Consider the following 27092-nt stretch of genomic DNA (forward strand, 5'->3'; position numbering starts at 1 on the left):
CGTCAGCGGGGTTTAAGCCTCCTGTCGTGTGCTGAGATATTCTGGTGACAGTTTACAGGAAAATGTGAAGACTTGCTTCTTTTCTGCTCGTGGCGTGATCGTGTCCCGTTCGTGGGACAGCAGACAGCTGCAGAATGAAACTATAAGGTTTTCAGGACGAAGCCGAAGTTACAACAATGTGCAAGAAGTTACAGCAAAACCCACGTGCGTGATGCTCCAATAGCACATTTCTTTTGTCCACTCACGGTGAGACAAACACACGGCCTGGATATTTGCTTTGAAACTGTTTGTTCATTATTCCCACAGAGGACGTGACCGTATCACTGACACACAATGGCTCGTGTCTCTGCTGAGGTGAAACGACTTTACAATTTCCACGTTTAGAAATCCTCGTATTCAAAGTATTTCTGTGCTGAGAAAACAAAACGAAGAAGCATCACTGTCCCCGAGCTGGCTTTGAAATCCCTCAAATCGCCAAGTAGACCACAGAGGGGTGTAGATGTGGCCTGTGGCGATAACAAACAAAATAAATAAATACAAAATAAATAAATAAATACATACATATGAATGAATGAGCAGATAAATGAATAAAATATGAATATAAAAAGATGAAAACCCAAAAGACAAGATGCAATAAAGGAGAAGCTCTCACTGTCGCTGTTAGAAAACTTTTTAAGCAACATTTTCTTCTGTTTTTTTTTTTGTAGATAATAAATATTTTAATAAAGTGTATGTATATATATGTGTGTATATATATACACGGTTGACATGACGGTTTTAATGCTGTTTCTGAGGAATCGTTGGAGCCTCCTCAGGACAGAGGTGAATGTGTTCAGTAGCCAATCTCCTTCCTCCTGGAGGCCTCGGTACATAGACTAACCAATAGGTATGCGAGCAGTCGTCCAATAGCAGCAGGCCTTCGTGCCCGCGGCACAGAGCAGGCTGTGGATGCGCCACCAGAAAATCACACGGGATGGAGGATGCGCGCGTGCGGAGCTTCTTGGAGACCGTGTGAAAACCAACAGGTTAGAAAGTGAGGTGAGCAGGAACAGCTGTCAGTGTTCTAGCCACTCGTGGAGCTGTTACACGCAGACTGATCGCGCCTGTGAATAAAATAAATTGTTTTTCATTATTATTTTGACCCTTGCAGGGCCTTCTGTGTGCGGCGGTCCGAGGTCTCAGTGTGATGCGTCTGAGCTTCCAGCTTTGAGCCTCACGCGGCCAGGAGTAACCGGGACCCGTCCACGTCAGCCCCGAAGCACCTGGAGGTATGGGCGGGAGTGCACGCGCCAGCTGCAGCTGTGACGTTTAGGCCGCGCGGAGGGAGACGTCTGCTTTGCTATGAGCGTGGATCGGCGCTGACGCAGAAACATGAAGGAGAAGTCGAAAAACGCGGCCCGGACGCGCCGGGAGAAGGAAAACAGTGAGTTTTATGAACTGGCCAAACTGCTGCCGCTGCCCTCCGCCATCACCTCCCAGCTGGACAAAGCCTCGATCATCCGGCTCACAACGAGCTACCTGAAGATGAGAGTGGTCTTCCCCGAAGGTGGGTGCGCTGCCCTTAAATACTGATGAAGAGAATCATACTAATAATAATCACAGCACGATCAATACAACTTGTGTTTAAAACAGTTGCGTGGATTTGTTAACGACACGAGCGTCTCTTTATTCTGTTTGCTCCGTGAACGTTTAACAATAACAAGAAGCACACTTTCTCCGTGTGTTTTTATTTAATATTTACATTTCTAATATTTTTAAATTAAACTTTACTTTTTAAATCTGTTCAGAAAGCAAACGTTACATTCCACAGCACAGTGGAGCTTTTTCCTGTGAGTAAATATCCTGCTTTATCTAACAGCTCTGCACAGATCGCTGTGGTGAAATAAACACGGCCTCCAGGCTTTTACTCGCGTGTTTCTATATATATTCTTGGCGCTTTGATTTTTCAGGAATTCTGATGCTGCTGACTTTTTAATATTCTGATCAAGAAAAATAGAATTTAGTGGAAACGAAATCGAGATTGTGGGGTCTCCGTGGGGTCCCTGTCGGGCCTGGCAGACATCAGTGGCCGGTGTGGATGGAGCTGATTGGAACATGACCACCGTCGGTTTGTTACAAACTGGGAGGCACTGGTTTCACATAATGCAAAATAACGTCCAACTGGACTTTGCTTCAAACTGCTTCCACGATCACGCATTCGCTGGAAATGGATCTTTATTGAATATAAATATGAGCAGAATCACTGTGGAAAGCGGGACGGTCGTGGGATGTATTCAAAGCAAAAACACAGACAGTGATGTAGTTCAGGACTGTCGGTAACCGTGACTCTATGAAGGTCCAGATTCAAGGGAAAATATCTAATCGATGCAAAAGCTCAGCTGGACGGAAGAACGTCATAAAACGCATCCGTCACTTCCGTTTGATGACAGTGACGAACACGCTGGTCCTGCTCCTCAGTCTGCTTCAGGTCTGATGGTTATGAAGACACCAGCAGATGAGCTCCATCAGTGAGTCCGTGGGACTCTGTCACCTGGAAGAACACGAATGAATGAATCAACATAGAGGCATCACGCAGAACTACCGTGGACCCCGTGGACCAGACCGTGGCATAAAAAGGTCGCCACAGTATAGCAGAGCCAGAGTTGTCCTCCTTCCAGAGTCTCAGTTTTTCTAAGGCCACACGCACCGCACATGAATAACCGTGTGGCACAGTCACCCCCATCCTGCACGCGTGGAGGATGTCTGCGTGTCTCCATATTGAGGAAATGAACTCGTGTTTTTACTGTTTCCATTTAATTAGCTCGTGTATGAGCTTTAAAAACGCGTCAAATAAAGAAAAGCATGACGGGAAAAATGTTCCTGCTTTTTTCTAACCGCCTCGTCAGCGCGTGGCTCAGTGTCCAAATATTATTCATTAGATTTTTAAAACAATCCTGCTGAAGATTTTCATTATTCCAGTTTGTGTACTCGGCACTAATTGGCTGATTTCACATTAAAGCTTCATGCAGTGCAACCAAACTGTGCTCATAAAGTTTGTCTCTGTTTAACTGTTCAACATGAAATTATTATTTTACGTTCTTAATGTCACCAGTGTGAGACGCTCATATTTTTAAATGTATTATAATAATATATTTTTAATGTAATTATGTCTTTACTCGATTTTTATTTAAATATTATATTTATTTAACATATATAATATATTTATGTTAAATAATTATATATATAATTATTTAAATATTATATATATAATTATTTAACATAAATATATATAATATATTTAACATAAATATATTATATAAATATATATATATTTATATAATATATTTATGTTAAATATATATAATATATTTAACATAAGGCAGCACGGTGGCACGGTGGTTAGCACTGTTGCCGCACAGCAAGAAGGTCCTGAGTTCAATTCCAACATCAGGCCGGGGTCTTTCTGTGTGGAGTTTGCATGTTCTCCCCGTGTTTGCGTGGGTTCCCTCCGGGTACTCTGGCTTCCTCCCACCGTCCAAAGACATGCAGCTTGTGGGGATAGGTTAATCGGATAATCCAAATTGTAACTAGGTGTGAATGTGACTGTGAGTGCAAATGGTTGTCTGTCCCTGTGTGTTGGCCCTGCGACAGACTGGCGACCTGTCCAGGGTGTACCCTGCCTCTCGCCCTATGACAGCTGGGATAGGCTCCAGCGCCCCCCGCGACCCTGAAAAGGATAAGCGGAAGCGAATGGATGGATATTTAACATAAATATATTATATAAATATATATTTATAATACATTTATATAATATAATATATTTAACACAAATATATATATAATATTATATATATATATATTTATGTTAAATATATTATAAATATATATATAATATATTTAACATAAATATATATAATATATTTATGTTAAATATATTATATAAATATATATAATATAATATATTTATGTTAAATATAGATCGTGTATAAAACAAGCAGCTGTTCGTGTATTTATATATAGACGGTAAATATTTGTATTGTTGCCGATAAATCTGTTTGTTTGTTTTTTAAGGTGAAATGTAAAAAGCTAGCGCGTGAGAGGGACAATTATAATAATACAAAATATCCTGATCTCTGGGTCACGGTTCGTGGGTTCGGGCCTGCAGCGGCGTCCCTCCGCGTGATTGTTTTTGCTGAACGCCGTAAATCATCTCAGTGTTTTTATTGAGTTTCCGTGGAAGTTGATATTTCGGTCTGTGCACTGGGTTTATTTGATTGTGTGTAGTCACGCAAACGTGAAGCGGCTCCGGTCGCTGCACGCCGTCTGTTTGCTCTGCAGAGCGGGCTTTGCGTGCAAACGCGCCCCGCTGCCGCAGCTGGGCGCGTCGGGGCCTGCGAGGCTCGCCGGGCCCTGCGCGCTTCTGTCTGCGCGCTTCTGTCCGCGTTTGAGGGGCTCGTGGAAGTATTTTCCCGATTCTTCACTTATTTTTGGCTTCGCTGTATTTTTAGCGCTGCGGGCAACAAACTCCAGACTTCACACTGACTTTAAACTGGGCAGATTTAAGGAACATTTGGAGTCCCGTTTAATTCCAGAGATGCCTTCGCTTTCCGCAGAATTAGCAGTTCACTTATGGAAGTAAAGACTCCTGTTTGTCCGGATATATCTTGTATTGTCAGACCCTGCTCGCTGTTGATCGGAGCTACAGGACGATCATGGAAAAGCCGTTTATAGGGCGCAGATTTGGTTGTTGTCAGTGTTCCCAAACCACTCGTACTAAGACTGTGATGAGTTGTGTTATTTATCTGGAACAAAGAACAAACTACGCGGTTTTTTACACTTACCTGTTTTGGTTGATCCGCAGGCCTGGGGGAGTCCTGGGGGCACGTTAGCCGCAGCAGCTCTCTGGATGGGCTCAGCCAGGAACTAGGCTCCCATCTCTTACAGGTACTCACTGCTATCAGTACTGGTGCTTAAAAGGCAACTGCATGTGCACTTTATTATCATCATTGTTCAGCCTGGCAATGCAGCTTTGTTGGAGGTTTGGTAGCTGCTGCCACATGCCTCCTGCTGCCTTCATTCTTGTGCTTTCAGTGTGAAATGAGCTGAACACATTCGTGGTCACGCACAGAGCCTGCAGCCTCTCGCATCAGCCGCAGCACAATGGAGCCGGGCTGTGTGCCGGCTGCAGGCTGAACGAAGCAGAGGTTAGCTAGCCTCGATCAGTCATCATGACAACGGAGGAAACACTTGAACAGTGCTGGGCCTACACATGAGAACCAGCACAGCAGCAATAGTAGTTATTCCTGACACGCGTGCAGTGTTTCCTCTTTGTTCCATACGTTTTTAGGTGAACAGCTGAGCAGCATCTAATGCAGAAAATACTGGAAAATCTAACAGTAACATAAGGAAACAGGGAAGGGTTTTCCAAAGGCAGCTTCCATCATGACCACACAGCAGAATCAATAGTTTTAAAAACATTTGAACACAGAGTCAACAGGTACATCGATTCTCATTACGCTGCATGAGTTTGAGCTGGAGGGACTTCATGATGCTGAGGTTTTAATAACCACGTGTAGGTTTCCAGGCACGCTAGTCTCCAGTTTAATCCCGGGAACATGTCACGTTAGGTTCAGGCAAACCAAACGAGCTAACGAGCCTGCTAACACAGACCGGAGCAAAAACATATGCAGAATTTCTTTTTCCAGAGTGCAAGGAGGCCATGTTCTCCTCGTGCATGAAGCCGTCTTTGTCTCTAAAAGTCAAATCTGCACAGCACAGACAGCAAAGGCACGGAGCTGAATGCAGCCACAGCCAAGTTCCATCAAAGAAGGGAAACAGTCTGACTCCACCGTCGTAATTGGCCCTAAAATGTGCAGATACACAGAAACAGATGATAACACAGATGCAACTAAAAAGAGAAGCAGCTTTGTACCTGTGCAATAACGCCTTTTCTACCCTGTACCGTTTCTTCCAGACGTTAGATGGCTTCATTTTTGTGGTTGCTCCTGATGGGAAAATCATGTACATATCAGAAACAGCGTCAGTGCACTTGGGCCTGTCACAGGTTGGTCTGACACACCCGATGTGGTCGCTTCCTCCGGGCCTGATATGTCATAGCTGTGAGCTGAATGTTCATTTCAACAGGTAGAGTTGACAGGAAACAGCATCTACGAGTACATCCACCCAGCAGACCACGATGAAATGATAGCTGTCCTCACAGCGCACCAGCCTTACCACTCCCACTTTGTCCAAGGTAATCAGCCATCTACACGTGTGCTTCTGTGTACGGCATCACTATGCAGCACAGCTCATGTGAGTTTTTATGTCTCTGCAGAATATGAGATGGAGCGCTCCTTCTTTCTCAGAATGAAGTGCGTCCTTGCTAAAAGAAATGCTGGTCTTACCTGTGGAGGCTACAAGGTAACAGAGTGGTCTGAACACACGCTGCCCTCATCAGCCACACAAAATCAAACTTTCAGAGATGAGAGGAAATGATGTGCACTCACACTCGAGGTCAAACAGACGTGCAGTTTTTAGGAGCACACAAGTGTTCAGTGAAGGACAATGACATGCATATATGTACGTATAGCTCTGGAAGATAAACCACCACGTATCCCAGGACGGTCCAACCCTGCAGTAACCGCCGCGCTGAAGCGGCTGACTTACTCAGAGCTACAGCTCAAACTGTGTGCAGTCGTCTCCATGTGCACCGGGGTTGTCAGGATTTCCTTTTTTATGTATAAATATGGGTCGAGAGTTGCAGCGTAACACGTCTGCTGGCCAGCAAGTCGTACTGACTGCAGCGTGCTGCTGTGGCAGCAACAGCATCCACGTCATGTTGACCTCTGTCCAGTGTTCTCGTCTCACAGGAAAGTCTAACAGACTGAAACACGGGTTCAAAGTGAAAGAGCACAACCCTGACATCAGGTCTGGGCCTCAGCTCATCAAACGTACCCTCCTGCGTGACTGATGTTGTTACCTGCTGTGTCCGCTTGGCCCAGGTGATCCACTGCAGCGGCTACCTGAAGATTCGACAGTACAGCCTCGACATGTCTCCGTTTGACGGCTGCTATCAGAACATCGGGCTGGTGGCTGTCGGCCATTCGCTGCCGCCCAGCGCCATCACTGAGATCAAACTGCACAGCAACATGTTCATGTTCAGAGCCAGTCTGGACATGAAGCTCATCTTCCTCGACTCACGGTATGTCTGCTCACCGTCTGCAGCTGCTGCTCACAGGACAGAGGCGTGTGCGTAGATTGGCCCTTTCCTGATCTCTTAGCTTTTACAGAATTGTTTTCAAGCACGAATGACCCGCCTGAGATGTTAAAGCGAGGCCAGAGCGTACGTTTGGTTTCTTTTGAGTGACGTGGCCGTGAGTGATCGTTGTGTGCCTGAGCTTGACTGACAGCAGGATGTTCTTACATAGAGCACAATTTATGGTTCCATCAATTAGGACAAAGAGCACCATGTGTAACTGTGGGTATGATGTTCTTTTCCTGACATGCTGTGTTGTACCACATGTATGGGGACTCAGACCTTTTGTATTGTTTTCCCCAAAGTCTTGGGGACCATCAGAATGTCTTTGTGGAGTGTTTGTGTTGTTGGTCAGCACAGAGTTTGCCGTACAGCTCTCCCACGGATGCCAATAACTGAGGGAAGTGAGGCCTGCTCTTCTTTAGATGTTGCTCTGGGTTCGTTGTGACCTCCTGGAGTCACGGATGTTTGGTTGGCCAGACACTTCTGGGAAGTTCCACAGTTGTTCCCAGTTTTCTCCACATGTGGATACGACTCTCAGCGTCTTTCATTGGAGCTACAAAGCTGGCTTTGTGGCGCCTTTCAGACTCAAAGATGTCACTGGCTTTGTTTCCTTAGACCTCAGCTTTCTGTGTTGTCACACATGTGTGGGAGTAATCCAGCTCCGCAAAATGATCTAAACTTTCCAATAAATGGGGTTGATCACAGTTAATGAATGATTTAACGAGGAGGGCAATTACTTTTTCCACACAGGACCAGGTAGGGTTGGATAACCGTTTTCCTTTAACAAATGAAATCTTCATGTTAAACTGTAGGATCTCAGATATGCGAAACAGAAACCAGGAAGGGGAAATACTCAATCACAGCATTGGTTTTTGGTATTTGCTTGATACACGTTTTGTGTGAGGGCCTGTAGAAATACAGGAAGTACGATCAAAGAAAACACCAGCATATAATAAAAATGCTGCAAAAGCACATAAAACACAAGAGAAACGAGTTACTGGAGCCAGTCTGTGCAGAAGTGACGGATAGTAAACATTTATTTACAGGAGTCACGTGATGTGTTTCTTCATCACAACACAAACGTTCCTCTTCTTGCAGCGTCTCAGTGCCATCTGCAGTTGTTCACTTGTCCTTTATTCAACTTCCATTGTCACTTTTTTTACTTCCTGTATGTTTGTTTTTTCTATTTGCTGCTGTTTCCTTTGGTTGCAGTGCATCTGACCTCGTAGGGCCACCGTATGGAAGCCTGATTTATACTTGATAGTGTGTGTGTGTGTGTGTCAGCAGTACTTGTGTTAGTAATGCTGTGGGGACATCAATCTGTTTACATAGTGAACATTCTTACGTTTCATAGTAAAGTTTGAAGTTTGGGGTAAAAAAAGGAAACAAAAGTTGTTGTATTTAGAGTAAGTCTCTGCAAATGATGAGATGTAACTGTGTGTGTGTGTCTGTGTGTGTTCCAGGGTTGCAGAGCTGACGGGCTATGAGCCTCAGGATCTAATCGAGAAAACTCTGTATCATCACGTCCACAGCTGTGACTGCTTCCACCTGCGCTGTGCTCATCATTTGTGTGAGTTAGGTTTGTTTTACCATCTTGCACACACACACACACACACACACACACACACACACACACACACACACACACACACACACACACACACACACACACACACACACACACAGTGTGTACTGTAACAGTGTTACAGTATAATGAACAGATATTCCATAAATACATTCGTTGTTCATTTAGACTAATGAGAGCACCAAACAATACAAAACTAAATAAACACATTTTGTAGTTCCAGCATGATCTTGGTGTGATTCCACCCTGTGCTGTAATTTGTTGCTACGATGTGAATATGTTCGTATCCTTTGCTGTAATTTGTTGGGATGTTTCTCTGACCTGTTGTTTTCTCGGTGTTTCAGTGCTGGTCAAAGGTCAGGTCACTACAAAGTACTACCGTTTCTTGGCCAAGCATGGCGGCTGGGTGTGGGTTCAGAGTTATGCAACCATTGTCCACAACAGCCGCTCATCCAGACCTCACTGCATTGTCAGCGTCAACTATGTTCTCACGTGAGTCTCTGTTGCAGCTCCTACACACTCAGTTTCCTCTGTGAGACACGGGTCAAAGGTCAGACTGACACTCAGAAGATTTGTTGGAGACAAACGAGATTTGGAACAATTAAGGCTATATCTGATGTTGCCATTCACTTCCCAAAGATCACATGAAAAATCACTCAGTATCATCCGGTGATGAAGCTGGCATGCAGCATGAGGAATAGATCTAAGGGAAAGCTCTTTGTCTGATACAGATGGCAGGATATTTATCGCTCAGCTGGTTACAGTCTGCATTTTGATCTATGCAGAAGACAAAGCTAACGGGGTTAGCAGCACGTATTTAATGACTATGATGCTCATGAATTAGTAGAAGAAGAAGAATCACTTTCGTGGTCGTAAGACTGACAGCAAGAACACAGTGTTACACCGTCAGTCAGTCGGGAGGACTGCAGCGTCACGCAGATGAACGCACATTTGTTCTGTCAGAAGCAAAGGCACTCATCTACACCGATGCAGACAAATAAAAACGGTCAGATGAGACTAATAAGAGATTAATAACAGGTATGATTGAGCAGAGGTCTGTGAACACAGTGAGTGAAGAAGAAACAGCAGTTTTCCTTCAGTGTCGCTGCTCTGACCGCTGGAAGACAATTGACTAATATATGATTATATTAATAATAATAATGATATATGTATGTATACATATAATGACTATAAAGTGACTGAGTGAGAACAGTCACAGGTGTCGCAGCAGGTGTATTTAATGTGTGTCCGTGGAGACGCTGACATGTTGACATGCAGAGTCTTAAATTGCTGCAATATCTGAATTGACTTTTAAAACAATCAGAGGAACTAACGAAAGTGACAGTGCACGTTAACTGCACGTTAACTGCACGTTAACTGCACGTTAACTGCACGTTAACTGCACGTTAACTGCACGGTAGCCCCATGAACAGATGCACTACATGGTTACAGTGCACAGTTTAGGAGGCTCCATGACCCCACTGTGAAATCTTAGTGCCTGAGAGAAGGACAGAGAACAGCTGATGTTCCTCTCATTCACCTCTTTACTTAGTGTTTAGCTGCTAACAGCACTCAGCACACATCAGGAAACACAAAGCAGATGAGCTGAGTATGTGTGAGCTCTCTCCTGCTCAGTCTCTGCTGAGGACGTCTGTGCTGGTGGCTCTCCTGAGAAACCAGTATAAACCTCTGTAATTCCACCCAGTCTGCTCTCACCAGTGTTGGGCTTCTTACTCAAAGAATATTACTCATTATTTTGAAGTAATCCATTACATTACTTAATTACTCCCTGTAAAAGGTCATTTGTTACACTAACATAGACTTAAATGTGATGATGTTTGACAGCTGCCAGTTAACAGCCTCAGGTTTCACACTGATGAACACACATACATCTTTATTCAGCACCAACTCAAAGCAACGCTGATAAAGACACAGTGAAGGCTGCTGAAATTCTAATGTAGAAACCAAGAACTGGAGGTTGCAGCGCTGCAGGTGCTCATGTCTCTGCTCTTTGCCTGTAAAGGACACAAGGCTACAGCACGTCTGCCTACGACCAGTCCTACCAGTCATATTTTGAACAGGACGGGGTTGATTTGGACACGTCTGGTGATTCTGTATATTGTGAACAAGAATAATCTCAGAGCCCATCTGAGCCACAGCGCTGCGATCAAGCCCAGGTCCAATCAGTGCTGTGTATGAATTACTGAGGCTGAAGTGCAGAACACATCAGTGTTTCCCATGCAGGTGGTCTCTGAGTGTCTCTGAGTGTCTCTGAGTGTCCAGGGCAGGTCTGCTGTCTGTGCTTTGATAACATAGTATTGATCCTGAGATGCTGTGCAAACAGCAGCTACTCACTGGAGGTTAACTGGAACTCTGTTAAAGCCTTGTTTTCAGCATCAGGCCGTCTAACTAAAGTTTGTCCTTTTTCCTTTTATTATTATTGTTGTTCCTTTGAAACAAACGATCAGGATTTCTTTCAGAAACCAATAACTGGGTTTTTCCCTAGTTCTGATGACAGAGACATTCCTGTGTTATCAGTAGATATGCTGGTGATGTCAGAGTCTGAGTCCTTTGTTGGCTGTTACCTGCACAGTCAGTCTGGCGGTGTGTAAAGAAAGGAGCTGACCATGCTGGGACCATCAGGCCATAAAAACAGTCAAATGCTTGTTCTTTCAAACAGAATGAAGCCAATCAGTGCCGACATCAGCCGCTCTCTCTGTCAGTAACTAAACTTATTTATTATTTACTGCCCCGATGTGTGTATTTCACAGATGTACAAGAGCCTAAATGAATGAATAAGGCCCATAAAAAGCCTCCATTAAGCAGCATGACTTACTGCATTTACAAGCAAAGAACAGCTTGACACATGTTTGCTGCACGTCCTGCATCGCAGCCCTAACGGCTTCTGTTTACGGCCTTTTAATTGATATCTTGTAAAGATGATGAGCATTTACGGCCCCAGCTTGCTGTAAAGGGATCGAAGCCTCATAAGGCTCATTTCTTCTCCTCTTAATATATTTTCTTATGTAGTGATGATGGAGAAGAAGCCGCGTGCTCCTCTCGCTCGGTCTGAGTTTTCCACGACAAAAGGCAGAGATAAGGAGAGCGCAGGCTTTTGTGGAGTGTTGCTATCAGCAGCAGAGCTGGTTTGCCCCGTAGCTTTGGCCACACAGCCACTGATAGCAGAGGTGATGGGATACTTCACCTGCATGTGAACTCCCACTGTGTGTTTAGCTCTGATGACCTCTACACCTAATACCTCCACTTGACAGTAATTTAGCAATTCTTTAAATGTCTGCAGCAAACGCATGCGACCACATTTCACTCATGTGACTTCCACAGCAGCTCTGCTGGGTGTTTCAGTCTTTAAACCATTCTGTATAAAGAACCACAGGAACACGTTCACATGAAATGCACTACAGTGCACTACAGCTGGGAAAACATCAAATGTGGGATTTCTCTGGGATGCCCCGGCAGAGCCGCTGCTTATGCTCCTCTTATTTTAGGATTCTCCAAATGTAAGCGAGCCACAGCCTGTGTGTCTGAGCGGTGTTTACAGAGACTGAGACAGAAGAGAGATCACTGTTTGTCTCAAATAAACTGTGTAGAGGTTTTCTGTTGTCTCGAAATCCATTCATCATCCATGTTGAGAACACTTTAGCAAGAAATCAATTCCCATTTCCCCGCAGTGGGACGTCCAAGTTTGTCCTACGGGTCTGATTGAGCGAGATGTAACCTTTAATCTGTCGGTGTATTCAATTGGACGGCTCAGTGGATCCCTCTGGTAACACAAGCAGCTCCCGTCCTTTCAGCACCACCCACCCACCCACACACATCGCCCGGTCTCTCAGCACTCATCACACTCTAACTGCTAAACAGATGTTATTGACTTTTTGCACCCAGAGAAAATGCAGCTCATCGTCTTCTTTAATAAATAGTCTTTACACGAGACTGGAAGCTCTCCACATCTATGCACTGTACCTCTGGGCTTTTCTGCTTGTGTGTCTTTAGGGAGACAGAATATAAAGGCCTCCAGCTTTCTCTGGACCAGGCCACATCCAAGGCCTCGTTTCCCTGCACGAGCAGCCTCACAGACAACTGCAGAACTGCCAAGAGCCGAGCATCACGGCCCAAGAGCAAAGCCAGGCTCTCGCCATATACACAGGTGAGTGCAGGTCTCTGAGACTGAGGTATGAACACGTTACTGCACTGCTGCCTGGTTGGGACGTGGGAGCAACGCTGCAGCTGTGCTCCTTGCTGAAGGAGACAGTGTGCACCAATAGCAGCAGGCATTGTTAGACCCGGACTGAGTTTTAGATTTAAATGAAAAAATGATTTATTATGTCTTTATTTTGTCAGACACTTTTTTTCCACCTCTTCTTTTTCTTCTTCTGGTGCTTGGATTATAAATTGTAGTGGCAGACATCAGAGAAAGCCTCACTGGACTGAACCATTACTCCAGTTCATCATTCACAGAGTTCATGATCGTGGTTTCAAGAACTGGTTTCTTCTCTCAAACTAGTGACCAGGAAGGAACACATTCATCCCTGGATAGCTGAGACAGCTTCACTAACCAGTTTGGGTCTTCTTCCAGACCTTAGCAATAAACTTTCTGAAGAGTCTGTTTCCATATGGATAACCTGTGTAAATATACAGGTCTCCTTCTTAGATCTGTACTGAATTAGTCAGTCCACCGAGGGCTGTCAATCTAAGAGAAACTACCAAATATAGTCAGTCATGATCAGTATGGAGTCGGCTTTGGCTTTATCAAGTTTAATGACACAGTGAGCCAGGGGTGTCGAACTCCAGGCCTCGAGGGCCGGTGTCCTGCAGGTTTTAGATCTCCCCCTGGGTCAACACACCTGAATCACATGATTAGTTCATTACCAGGCATCTGGAGAACTTCAGGACATGTTGAGGAGGTCATTCAGCCATTTGAATCAGCTGTGTTGGATCAAGGACACATCTAAAACCTGCAGGACACCGGCCCTCGAGGCCTGGAGTTGGACACCTGTGCTGTAATCCTTCAGCAGCGCTTACTAATGTGAGTATATGAATATAGAGTATATAGTTGAGTTCATGCTGTGTGGATTAGAAAATAAATCCAAACGTGGGGACTCTGTTTTTGTGTTTCTGAGACCTCAGGCAGACGGCACATGATTTTCATTTCAGTATTAAAAATAAATCTTACATTTAAAAAGATGTAAGGTTACTTTCAAACCTGTAATATAGGGAACTAGCATTAAAAAATGTCTGTAGTTCCCAAACAGTTGATGCAGAACGTTTCAGATGAATGTCTGCACACACACGTCTGTGCTATTCAATTCAATTCAATTTTATTTACACAGCGCCAAATCACAACAACAGTCGTCTCAAGGCACTTTATATTGTACAGTAGATCCTACAATAATAGATACAGAGAAAAACCCAACAATCATATGACCCCCTATGAGCAAGCACTTTGGCGACAGTGGGAAGGAAAAACTCCCTTTTAACAGGAAGAAAGCTCCAGCAGAACCAGGCTCAGGGAGGGGCGGGGCCATCTGCTGTGATTGGTTGGGGTGAGAGAAGGAAGACAGGATAAAGACATGCTGTGGAAGAGAGACAGAGGTTAATAACAGATATGATTCAGTGCAGAGAGGTCTGTTAATACATAGTGAGTGAGAAAGGTGACTGGAAAGGAAAAACTCAATGCATCATGGGAATCCCCGGCAGCCTACGTCTATTGCAGCATAACTAAGGGAGGATTCAGGGTCACCTGGTCCAGCCCTAACTATATGCTTTAGCAAAAAGGAAAGTTTGAAGCCTAATCTTGAAAGTAGAGTAGGGCTGGGCCATATTATACCGTTCACGGTAATACCGGTATAATGTTAGGCAACGATAGGAAAATGAAATATCGCGATAGAATGGGAGTAAAACGCGCATGCGCAGTGCCTTTGTTTTCATACGCACATGGCCGATTGTTGAGTGAAACAGATGAACCAGAATTGGTTTGTAAAAATGGTGCAACTTCAGTGATGTGGAACTGGTTTGGTGTTTGTCCGTCAGATACACAACAAAGCACATTTTTTTGCAGAACATGCAAGCGGCCGTTGTTATTGTCGTATTTGTCGGACTAAGATGCTCTTAAATCTGGGAGTAATCTGGGTCCTAAACTCCGTATGCTTCAGGTCAAACAACACTGCAGCATCACTTAGAGTTAAAAACTGTCTAAATTCTTTCATCTTTAATAAAATGATCAGCATTGCTGCTTTACCAGGTGTAACTATAAAGTTTAACTTCCAGGCATCCATGAAAACAAAATTTATTACATTTAACGGAGTTAGAAGTTAGCAGGAAGTTAGCGGAAGTTAGCTCGCTAGTTTCGCTAGTTACCTAAGCATGATATAGCATGTTCTGACTGAGAGATTTCTGAAAAAAATCAAACGTACAGCTCTGCTATCACTTCCAACATAAATGAAGACAGAAAACTAAACAGCAGTGACGTTTGTAGGGTTACTGAAGTTGGGCTAGCTGGTATATAATGATGTGCTACGTGATCGCTAGCGACACAGCTATGTTAGCATAGCATAAACAGTGAAGCTGGAGGACGAACACTAACACTTTTCCACTTATAAAAGTTAACGTGAAGGTTCTTCATGGTTAGAGACAAATGCAATCGCATGGCAGGATGCTGTAAATGGACCAAACTTCAGTCAGGAGAACAACTGAGATAATCCATCCACAATACGAGGTTAGTCATTAATATACTGCAACAACATGGGAATAGAGCAGCTGCCAGAGGATTCAACATTAATGAATCAATGGTACAGAAGTGGAGGAAGCAAGAAGAATGAGTTTAATAAAGTTTGATTTATCTGACTGCTTTGTTTCGCTTAATGTGCCTTATAATCCCGTGCACCTTATGGTCCGAAAAATGCGTACTGCACACTGCAGTTTGCAAAGCACCTCTTTTTAACTTCAGTGGATATTATACATGGTTATGCTCAGGATATGTCAGCCCATTTCTACTGGAAATGCCTTTTGGTTAAACTTTCAGCAAGGAATTTGCATTTGCACTGTTACATTTTTATAAAGCTTTAATGTACATAAAAACCAGCTTCTTGTTTAAGTGAAAATAAATGGAAGGTTGTCTTTTTGCGCTAGTAATGTTGTGGAGTTGTATTTTGTCTCGCATCAATTATATCGTCGGTTATATCGTTATCGCAAATTTTCAAATATATATCGTGATAAATATTTTTGGCCATATCGCCCTGCTCTAAAGTAGAGATAGTGTCTGTCTCCTGAATCCAAACTGGAAGCTGGTTCCACAGAAGAGGGGCCTGAAAACTGAAGGCTCTGCCTCCCATTCTACTTTTAAATACTCTAGGAACAACAAGTAGGCCTGCAGAGCGAGAGCGAAGTGCTCTAATAGGGTGATATGGTACTACAAGGTCATTAAGATAAGATGGGGCCTGATTATTTAAGCCAAAGAAGGGAAGCCAAAACAGGAGAAATCTGCTCTCTCTTTCTAGTCCCTGTCAGGACTCTTGCTGCAGTATTTTGGATTAGCTGAAGGCTTTTCAGTGAGTTTTTAGGACTTCCTGATAATAATGAATTACAGTAGTCCAGCCTGGAAGTAATAAATGCATGAACTAGTTTTTCAGCATCACTCTGAGACAGGATATTTCTAACTTTAGAGATGTTGCACAAATGGAAGAACGCAGTCTTACATATTTGTTTAATATGTGCATTGAAGGACATGTCCTGGTCAAAATGACTCCAAGGTTCCTCACAGCGTTACTGGAGGCCGAGGTAATGCCATCCAGAGTAAGAATCTGGTTAGATACCATATTTCTAAGCTTTTCAGGGCCGAGTACAATAACCTCAGTTTTATCTGAATTAAGAAGCAGAAAGTTAGCGGCCATCCAGGTCTTTATGTCTTTAAGACATTCCTGCAGTTTAACTCATTGGTGTGTGTTATCTGGCTTCATGGACAGATAGAGCTGGGTGTCATCTGCATAGCAGTGTAAATGTATGCTATGTCTTCTAATGATGCTGCCTAAGGGAAGCATGTATAATGTAAACAGAATTGGTCCTAGCACTGAACCCTGTGGAACTCCATAATTAACCTCAGTGTGTGAAGAGGACTCTCCATTTACATGCACAAACTGGAGTCTATTAGATAGATATGATACAAACCACTGCAGCACAGTACCTGTAATACCTACAGCATGTTCTAATCGCTCTAATAGGATATTATGGTCGACAGTATCGAACGCTGCACTGAGGTCTAGCAGGACAAGCACAGAGATGAGTCCACTGTCAGAGGCCACAGAAGATCATTTGTAACCTTCACTAAAGCTGTTTCTGTGCTGTGATGAGCTCTGAAACCTGACTGAAACTCTTCAAATAAACCTCTGCAGATGATCTGTTAGCTGTTTGACAACTACTCTTTCAAGGATGTCTGATATGAAAGGAAGGTTGGAGATTGGCCTATAATTAGCTAAGACTGCTGGGTCTAGAGATGCTTTTTGAGTAAAGGTTTAACTACAGCCAGCTTGAAGGCCTGTGGTACATAGCCGATCATTAGAGATAGGTTGATCATATTTAAGATCGAAGCATTAATTAATGGCAGGACTTCTTTGAGCAGTTTTGTAGGAATGGGGTCTAAAAGACACGTTGATGGTTTGGAGGAAGTAATTATTGAAGTTAACTCAGAAAGATCAATTGGAGAAAAAGAGTCTAACTTAACATCAATGGTACTAAGAGTAGCTGTAGATAATATTACATCTGTGGGATGATTATTGGTAATTTTTTCTCTAATGATAAGAATTTTATTTGTGAAGAAGTTCATGAAGTCATTACTAGTTAACGTTAAAGGGATGGTTGGCTCAACAGAGCTCTGACTGTTTGTCAGCCTGGCTACAGAGCTGAAGAGAAACCTGGGGTTGTTCTTATTTACTTCAATCAGTGATGAATAGTACGATGTTCTGGCTTTGCGGAGGGCTTTCTTATAAAGCAGCAAACTATTTCTCCAGGCTAAATGATGATCCTCTAAATTTGTGACACGCCATTTCCTCTCCAGATTACGAGTCATCTGCTTTAGGCTACGTGTTTGAGAATTATACCACGGAGTCAGGTACTTCTGATTAGAGACCTTAGTTTTCACAGGAGCTACAGTATCCAGAGTCGTACGTAGTGAGGAGGTGAAATTATTAACAAGATGATCGACCTCTGTTGGAGCAGCGTTCAGATAGCTGCTCTGCTCTATGTTGGTACAGGGCATTGAAGATGATAACAGTGGGTGGATTATATTCTTAAACTGAGTTACAGCGCTTTCAGAAAGACATCTACTGTGATAAAGTCTACTCTCCACCGCTGTGTAATCAATTATTGTAAATGTAAATGTTATCAGGAAATGATCAGACAGGAGAGGGTTTTCAGGAAACACTGTTAAATGTTCAGTTTTTATGCCATATGTTAAAACAAGATCTAGAGTGTGATTAAAGTGGTGGGTGGGTTCTTTTACATTTTGAGAGAAACCAATTGAGTCTAATAACAGATTAAATGCCATGTTGAGGCTGTCATTTTTAGTATCTACATGGATGTTAAAGTCACCCACAATAATTATTTTATCTGAGCTCAGAACTAAATCAGATATAAAGTCTGAGAAATCAGACAGAAACTCTGTGTAAGGCCCAGGTGGACGATAGATGATAACAAGTAAGACTGGTTTCTGAGTTTCACAGCTGGGGTGGACGAGGCTAAGCATCAGGCTTTCAAATGAATTAAAAGTCTGTCTTGGTCTTTCATTAATTAATAGGCTGGTGTGAAAAATTGCTGCCACACCTCCCCCTCGGCCTGTGCTTCGAGGTTTCTGGTAGTTAGAATGACTCGGGGGTGTTGATTCATTTAAACTAACATAATCATCCTGCTGCAACCAGGTTTCTGTAAGGCAGAGTAAATCAATTTGTTGATCAATTATTAAGTCATGTACTAACAGAGACTTGGAGGAGAGAGACCTAATATTCAATAATCCATATTTCACTGTTCTACTCTTTGGTTCAGATGTGGATACTGTATTGTTCTTTCTTTGTAATTGTTTATGTTTAAGTTGTTTGTTGCTGGTTTTTAGTTTGTTTTTTGTCTGTTTGGGAGCTGACACAGTCTCTATGGAGATGGGTTTTTGGGGGGGTAGCAGGAGGAGAGAAGCTGCAGAGAGGCGTGTAAGACTGCAACTCTGCTTCCTGGTCCCAACTCTGGATACTCATATTTTGGGGGGTTTAATAAATTTGTCCATATTTCTAGAAATGAGAGCTGCTCCATCCAAAGTGGGATGGATGCCGTCTCTCATAACAAGACCAGGTTTCTTTCAGAAGGTTTGCCAATTATCTATTCAATTACCGATTCAATATTGATTTTAGTGACCTCCGATTGGCGTAACCGGGTGTCATTACTGCCGACGTGAATTATGATTTTACTGAATTTACGTTTACCCTTAGCCAGCAGTTTTAAATTTCCCTCAATGTCGCCTGCTCTGGCCCCTGGAAGACAATTGACTATGGTTGCCGGTGTCTCTAGCTTCACATGTCTGAGAACAGAATCACCAATTACCAGAGTTTGACCCCCGGCGGGTGTGTCGCCGAGTGGGGAAAAACGGTTAGACATATGAACGGGTTGGTGGTGTACCTGGGGCTTCTGTTTAGGACTATGCTTCCTCCTCACCGTGACCCAGCCGCCCTCTTTCCCCAGCTGCTTGGGGTCTGCCGGGGAACAGCTAGCGGGACCTATGCTATCTTCGGCTGCACCAGCTACAGGGGCCTGGCTAGCTACGGGTGAATGAAGGGTGCGAAGCCGAGTCTCCAATTCAGTAATCCTGGCCTACATTTGTTGCAGGTATCATTACTGCTAAAGGAGGCCAGGGAGTAACTAAACATCTGTCACAATGAGCAGGAAAGTGCAGGAGGGACAGGTGAAGTAGCCATGGTGCTAACGAGTCGGTTACGAGCTAAGCTAAGCTAGCGAAACACTACAGAGACAGTGAGTGAATACTTTGGCTATAAATTAGGTAGTGAGTACACAGAGAGTGTGCTTCGGATGAAGCATGTGAAGATTATACTGTGAAAAAAGAATGTATCTAACAGTTTTTAATTAAATTACTAAGCAGATAAGCTAGGGTGACCATATTTTGATTTCCAAAAAAGAGGACATTTGGCTCAGTCATGAAGAACTTACTTAAAGAAACATAAAATCGGCCCGGGCATTTTGACTAGAGACCGACCCACCAGGTATTATAGGAAAAGCCATAAACCCTTTGAATGAAACGCTGTTGTGACAGTGATGTACAGTCTTGTTGGTATATGTATGATTTCTATACATTTTACATCAGATAAAAACTTTGGCTGTAAGATTCAGATAATTATTTATTAAAAGTGAGACATTTTAAATGTGAATAAAAAAGAAAAGTATTTCTTTGTGCCCCCCTCTCCCTGGTAATGCCCTATCTGCCCCCTGACAAAACTTTGCTAGACCCGCCCCTGCACAGTTACCAGCTGTCAGCTACGTAGAAAAGGATCCTGGTGTTATTTGTCTCTCAGAAACAGTTCATAACTTCAACTCATTCATGTCACCTAAAACATCAGCTGATACTAGAAATTAATATTAACTAAATTCTAACAACAGCTGATCAAGCTTAAACTGCTGCTGTTGTTTAACGTGACATCTGCTGGTTTCCTCTTTCTGGCGCAAAGTCGGCGATAAACAAACAAGAGATCAGCTGATCATTGATCAGTTTCATGATTGAAGGAGCACCACCAAACAACTGAGTTATTTTTACACATCGGCCAGCATCTGGCCAATCCACCACCTTTCATTGTTTATACCGTTATAAAAAAAAAAACATCGGCCCGTGGCCATGTCCAGCTATGGTCGGTAAGTTCGTCTGAAAGAAGGACGTGCGCTTTGGGATCTTTTAAACATCATTAGGCGCGTTGCTGTGCACTGTCCTTCCTGTCTGTGAGCGCAGAACAAGCGCTCACAAAGCAAGTTTGGGGATGACGTCACACACATGGGTCCTCTGTCGGAATATAGGAAAACCCGGACATTTTTATCAATCTCGAAATTCCTCCCGGACGCCCCAGACAGAACGTAAAAAGAGGACATGTCTGGGGAAAAGAGGACGGTTGGTCACCCTAAGATAAGCTACTCAGAAACACCACTGCGTTTGAGCAGGAACAGGAAGTGATACTCTAATGCAGAGAGAGCGAACATCAAGTGACAGTTTCAGTGCGTCTGTAACTGTGGAGAACACAGGAACATGAATGAAGACTGCTTTTTTTAAACTACTTGCTGTGAAAAAAGACTTTGTATATATATTTACATACAGAGCTGACGACTGTACCTCATCATAGTGTAATAACATGATGACAGCACATGCAGCGTATTCATACACAAATACGCTGCATGTTCATTTGAATGATGAAAACAGTGGATCAGTCTCCCTGTTCTGGATCAAAGTGCTGTAGCTGAACATCCAGAATCAGCAGTCACAGTCTTTGGATCATCCCTTTCTTCCTCCTCTCACCCTCACAGTATTCCAGCTTCCAGATAGAGCGTTCCGAATCCGGCCAGGACAGTCCGTGGGGCAGCAGTCCGCTCACAGACTCGGCCTCCCCTCGACTGCTGGAGCAGACTGAAGGCGTGGATGCCTCCTGTGTTTACAGGCAATTCTCTGATCCTCGTACACTTTGCTACAACATGTCTGAAGACCAGATCACCAGCCACATCCACGGTCAGGGTCAGAGCTGTGAGCGGGGTCGGTGCGAGGCAGGCCGATATTTTCTAGGAGCTCCTCCACCAGGCAGGGAGACGTGGTGGGACACCGCCCGCTCCATCATACCGCTGAGCAAGAGCTCGCTGGAGAGCTACGAAGACTACGACGGCAGCGTGCCACACATCACAGCTGTGCACACCCACCACGGTGAGGCCTTTTCTCTCATGGAGCTGTGGCTGTTTAAATCTGCACAGCTTTAGCACAATGAACTTTCTGTTTGGTTTTCTACATGTTGTGACCAGACGTCTCAGCTTTAGTCTCATCTCTCCAAAGCAGATACAGCCACACTGACGTGTATTTGTTAATAAGCCATACTGGTTCAGGCCTTTTCTAACTATGCTGTCCTGACATGCAAACTGAGGCTCAGATGGAGTTCAGGTGGACTTCTCGGTTTTTTTGTAATTTCTTGACACACACACACACACACACACGCACACACACACGCACACACACACACACACACACGCACACGCACACACACACACACACACACACACACACACTTTCTGATGATCAGTTAATGAAGTGCATTTGCACCCCTTGGCTGCTGCTTTCCCTAACGAGGTACAGCACATGCAGTGTGGGACATCATGCCCTTTGGGTACTGGCTGAGGACACCTGTATTTACAGCTTTAACATGCGTGATAGCATATGTAAGGCTGCTCCACCTGCAGCTTCTCTGCTGCTTGGAAAAAAGAGAGAGAGATTGTGTCTTGTCTGCTTACCTGCTCACTCCAAAACTCCATCTCCAGGCCAGTGTCCAGTATGTCAGTGCCATCGTGGTGAGCAGCTAACTCAGGGTGTAGCTGGCCAGAGCCCTCACATGCTCCGCTCAGCAAACCCATAGAAGGATTCAGCGTGGTCAGCCCAGTTAGCTGTGGGGAGAATAATTTGATCAGTACACCTCAACACTGTCTTCACACATGTGACATGTTTTTGCAGAGTTAAGCTCCAGAGCTGGCGACAAAACGCACAAGCTTTGGACTCAGGCAGTGATCTCCTCATGTGGACAGTCCTGCACAAAACTGGGCTCACATTGTCCTTGTAGTGAAGAGAGAGTGCAGTTCTGAGGACAGAGGTAAACAGAGTATTTGTTCTTCATCTCGGTTTGGTTCTTGTACCAAACAGCAAAACAAAAACTGCACAGCAGATCCAGACAGGAGCTGTGTGGTCAGCTGAGCAGTGTTGGCTAACACCAGCTGGGGTCACGTGGGCAGCAACAGAGCTACAGGTGTAGCAGGGTATAGGTGTTCTTAGTGAGGGGAAGAGCATAGGGACTGAGTGATGATGGTGACGACAGAGCCTCACATATACAGTGGGGCAAAAAAGTATTTAGTCAGCCACCGATTGTGCAAGTTCCCCCACTTAAAATGATGACAGAGGTCAGTAATTTGCACCAGAGGTACACTTCAACTGTGAGAGACAGAATGTGAAAAAAAAATCCATGAATCCACATGGTAGGATTTGTAAAGAATTTATTCATAAATCAGGGTGGAAAATAAGTATTTGGTCAATAACAAAAATACAACTCAATACTTTGTAACATAACCTTTGTTGGCAATAACAGAGGTCAAACGTTTACTATAGGTCTTTACCAGGTTTGCACACACAGTAGCTGGTATTTTGGCCCATTCCTCCATGCAGATCTTCTCGAGAGCAGTGATGTTTTGGGGCTGTCGCCGAGCAACACGGACTTTCAACTCCCGCCACAGATTTTCTATGGGGTTGAGGTCTGGAGACTGGCTAGGCCACTCCAGGACTTTCAAATGCTTCTTACGGAGCCACTCCTTTGTTGCCCGGGCGGTGTGTTTTGGATCATTGTCATGTTGGAAGACCCAGCCTCGTTTCATCTTCAAAGTTCTCACTGATGGAAGGAGGTTTTGGCTCAAAATCTCACGATACATGGCCCCATTCATTCTGTCCTTAACACGGATCAGTCGTCCTGTCCCCTTGGCAGAAAAACAGCCCCATAGCATGATGTTTCCACCCCCATGCTTCACAGTAGGTATGGTGTTCTTGGGATGCAACTCAGTATTCTTCTTCCTCCAAACACGACGAGTTGAGTTTATACCAAAAAGTTCTACTTTGGTTTCATCTGACCACATGACATTCTCCCAATCCTCTGCTGTATCATCCATGTGCTCTCTGGCAAACTTCAGACGGGCCTGGACATGCACTGGCTTCAGCAGCGGAACACGTCTGGCACTGCGGGATTTGATTCCCTGCCGTTGTAGTGTGTTACTGATGGTGACCTTTGTTACTTTGGTCCCAGCTCTCTGCAGGTCATTCACCAGGTCCCCCCGTGTGGTTCTGGGATCTTTGCTCACCGTTCTCATGATCATTTTGACCCCACGGGATGAGATCTTGCGTGGAGCCCCAGATCGAGGGAGATTATCAGTGGTCTTGTATGTCTTCCATTTTCTGATGATTGCTCCCACAGTTGATTTTTTCACACCAAGCTGCTTGCCTATTGTAGATTCACTCTTCCCAGTCTGGTGCAGGTCTACAATACTTTTCCTGGTGTCCTTCGAAAGCTCTTTGGTCTTGGCCATGGCGGAGTTTGGAGTCTGACTGTTTGAGGCTGTGGACAGGTGTCTTTTATACAGATGATGAGTTCAAACAGGTGCCATTCATACAGGTAACGAGTGGGGGACAGAAAAGCGTCTTACAGAAGACGTTACAGGTCTGTGAGAGCCAGAGATTTTCCTTGTTTGAGGTGACCAAATACTTATTTTCCACCCTAATTTACGAATAAATTCTTTACAAATCCTACCATGTGGATTCATGGATTTTTTTTTTTCACATTCTGTCTCTCACAGTTGAAGTGTACCTCTGGTGCAAATTACTGACCTCTGTCATCATTTTAAGTGGGGGAACTTGCACAATCGGTGGCTGACTAAATACTTTTTTGCCCCACTGTATGATCACAGGTCATCTGCAGTAAAGCCATGAGTACACGTGTCTTCAGCCAGGATCCACGGGGCGTGATGCTCCTGTGTGTGCTGAGTGGATAGTCACATGACTGTCATGGGTCTGAATAGTTTTGGTGTTTGATGCAGGACTACAGCTGATGACTGGCAGAGATCTCAGTGGAAGAAAGGAGCAACCTTAAGCTTACAAATTCTTATTCATGCTTCCCCTGCTGTCACTGCTTCCCTTTGCAGGCAGGGGCTGGGATGAGGATAGCGTGGTCAGCTCACCAGACGGAGGCTCAGCCAGTGACTCAGGGGACCGCTACCGAGCCGACCGCTATCGCTGCAGTCCACAGGAGCCCAGCAAGATCGAGACGTTGATCCGAGCCACGCAGCAGATGATCAAGGAAGAAGAAAGTTGCCTGCAGTTACGCAAAGGCCCCGCACCCGAGGCCTCACTGGGGCCAGCAAACGGACTGCCCAAGGGCCCTGGGTCGTGCTTTACACCCGAGTACACTCAAGGGCCTCTGCCTTTACAGACCATGTTGTGTCGAGGTTTAAGTCAGGTGATCAGCCCCACGCCTAGCCCCGCCCCTCAGTCTAAGCTCAACAGTCCAGGTTCAGAGTGTCTCCATAAGCCCAAAGACTACCTCCAGACAGAACTGCCCCCCCTTTCTTTGCAGTTACATCCTTTTGGTCGTGCAGGGGCATGCTCAGGCTCCCCAACACCAGCTCCGGCCCTCTATCCCTCCCATACACACCCGCGGCCCTACCTGGACAAGCATCCAGCATATTCCCTGGCCGGCTACACTCTGGAGCACCTGTATGACCCAGAGAGCCTCCGGGGCTACTGCACCTCCACCAGCACCGGCTCCACCCCCTACGATCACTTCCGCATACCAGCAGAGCAGACCACTGGGCGTAAAGGCACATCTGTCATTATTACTAATGGAAGCTAACACTTTTCTGACACACAGTCTGTTTAGCTTCTCCACAGGAGAGACTCACCTGCATCTGTTTTTCACCGTACCAATGAATTCCCAGAGAAAGTTCATTTGGCTGCTTCTAAAATGTCCGATTTGAAACAGGAAGCTCTTTGTGCCCGTGGCTCTGCTGGGTCTGTCTGTTTGCTGAAGCTTGGACACTTTTCTCTGGTCCAATCAGAATTAGAAAGAACAGAGTTATGATTCAAACTGGGAGCAGTTGATGTGTTTTGTTAGGGTAGTGAGTTTGATTAAACCCACTCGAGTATCACACATATTTACACACGGCCTTATAATCGACTATGGATCGATTTGATGTCCTTTAAATGCAGCGCTTCACTCGGTTCACAAACAAACCGAGTGGGCCTGTGATCTGCGTCTGTTCCCATTTGAAGGCCTTTAAGTCAAAACTAGAACTCGATAGAAAACGGATGGATTCCCTTTTGGTTTAGCATCAGATCCTGTGTCAGTTTCACTCGTCCACATGGCGATGTGTTTCTATCAGAGACAGAACTGATGTTTTTTTTATACACACTGTTGGTGAAGACACATGGCAGGCTTAGGTTGGGTTGGACACGGAGCAAAGAAAGAAGAAACGAGCTTTATTGGTCACAATCACAAAGAGTACAACATGCAGTGAAACGTCCGAGCTGCAGCCGCGCTGTTCGGCATGGGGGGGGGCCTAGCCAGGACCCTTACTGGATACTGGGAGGGAATCAAACTCGTGACGTCGGCTCCAAAGGTGTGTGGTCTTACCGCTACACTGTCCAGCTGCCATGATGGTTGGTCCTGAAATGAGAGCGATCACCTGAAACAAACTAATATGCAAAGCCATTCTCTGTTTTCTCTCCCTTTGTGTTCACGGTCACGTTGACTTTTGGCGTCTAGTGAGAGCGATACACACTGAATACACCTTTGGAGATATTTGATTGGCTGACACAGTATCATATTTGAATAGCATCACAGTAAAATGAGCGAAGGAGGTTTTGTGCTGCGGTTTAGCAAACTCTAAGTTTGGTCTGAGCGCGTGCACAGAACATATGAAGTTTCATTTCCATGACGTTAATCATGAGTGAGTGCAGGGCGATTGGTGCTCGTGACCATATGCAAAACGTTGGTGTGCCCGGTCAGTTAGCCAAATTGCATCATTCATCATCCCTGAAGCAACTGTTGTTGCAATTATACATGTTTGCACAACAAGACTGGAGTTTGGTTATTGCTGATGAACCTATATTTATACCAGTTTGATTTTTTTGTTTAGTCACGGCCTGAAATGTGCTTAATTTCTGAAAGTTATTTATAGTGTACTGTAAATGTGCTCCAACAGAAAAGGCCATCACATTTAAGCACATGGGCAAAAACAGTATTTATTATATAAATGTTTGTTTATGAGTTTGAAATATAGCTGCAATCAGATCCAGTCTAACTGCTTGTATATTCAGTGTGTTTTTGACTGAGCAAAAGATCAAATAAAAATCATTTTGCACACGTGGATTGTTTGTTCTTTGGATATGCTTCTGTAAACGTGGCGTGAAAGGATAGACGGACATTCACGAGCAGT

At 44.4% G+C, this 27092-nt stretch overlaps 1 protein-coding gene across 3 annotated transcripts; it reads left to right on the plus strand.

Annotated features, from left to right (window-relative positions):
• The first annotated feature begins 776 nt into the window (after positions 1–776).
• On the plus strand, positions 777–27017 carry sim1a (SIM bHLH transcription factor 1a). 3 transcript variants are annotated; one of them, XM_026185541.1, is made up of 12 exons: positions 777–1038; positions 1151–1546; positions 4841–4923; positions 5954–6043; positions 6124–6232; positions 6314–6399; positions 6981–7180; positions 8701–8816; positions 9167–9314; positions 12834–12987; positions 21396–21783; positions 24801–27017. In XM_026185541.1, the coding sequence occupies exons 2-12, from the start codon at positions 1372–1374 to the stop codon at positions 25505–25507; spliced, it is 2256 nt and encodes a 751-aa protein (XP_026041326.1). In that variant the 5' UTR covers positions 777–1038; positions 1151–1371; the 3' UTR covers positions 25508–27017. The 3 variants fall into 3 exon arrangements, with proteins under 3 accessions (XP_026041326.1, XP_026041328.1, XP_026041327.1); XM_026185543.1 differs by having other exon boundaries at positions 8701–8807; XM_026185542.1 differs by having other exon boundaries at positions 777–1025.
• The last annotated feature ends 75 nt before the right edge of the window (positions 27018–27092 follow it).

The sequence above is a fragment of the Astatotilapia calliptera genome, chromosome 11 (assembly GCF_900246225.1).
Source record: "Astatotilapia calliptera chromosome 11, fAstCal1.2, whole genome shotgun sequence".
Lineage (NCBI taxonomy): Eukaryota > Metazoa > Chordata > Actinopteri > Cichliformes > Cichlidae > Astatotilapia > Astatotilapia calliptera.

What these genes read in the sequence shown, in the direction of transcription:
- sim1a (XM_026185541.1), top strand. Translation starts at nt 1,372, where the DNA reads ATGAAGGAGAAGTCGAAAAACGCGGCCCGGACGCGCCGGGAGAAGGAA. An exon ending in CCACTCCCACTTTGTCCAAG is followed by an intron (nt 6,233 to 6,313) that starts GTAATCAGCCAT and finishes ATGTCTCTGCAG; the next exon opens with AATATGAGATGGAGCGCTCC. An exon ending in AGCGTCAACTATGTTCTCAC is followed by an intron (nt 9,315 to 12,833) that starts GTGAGTCTCTGT and finishes GTGTGTCTTTAG; the next exon opens with GGAGACAGAATATAAAGGCC.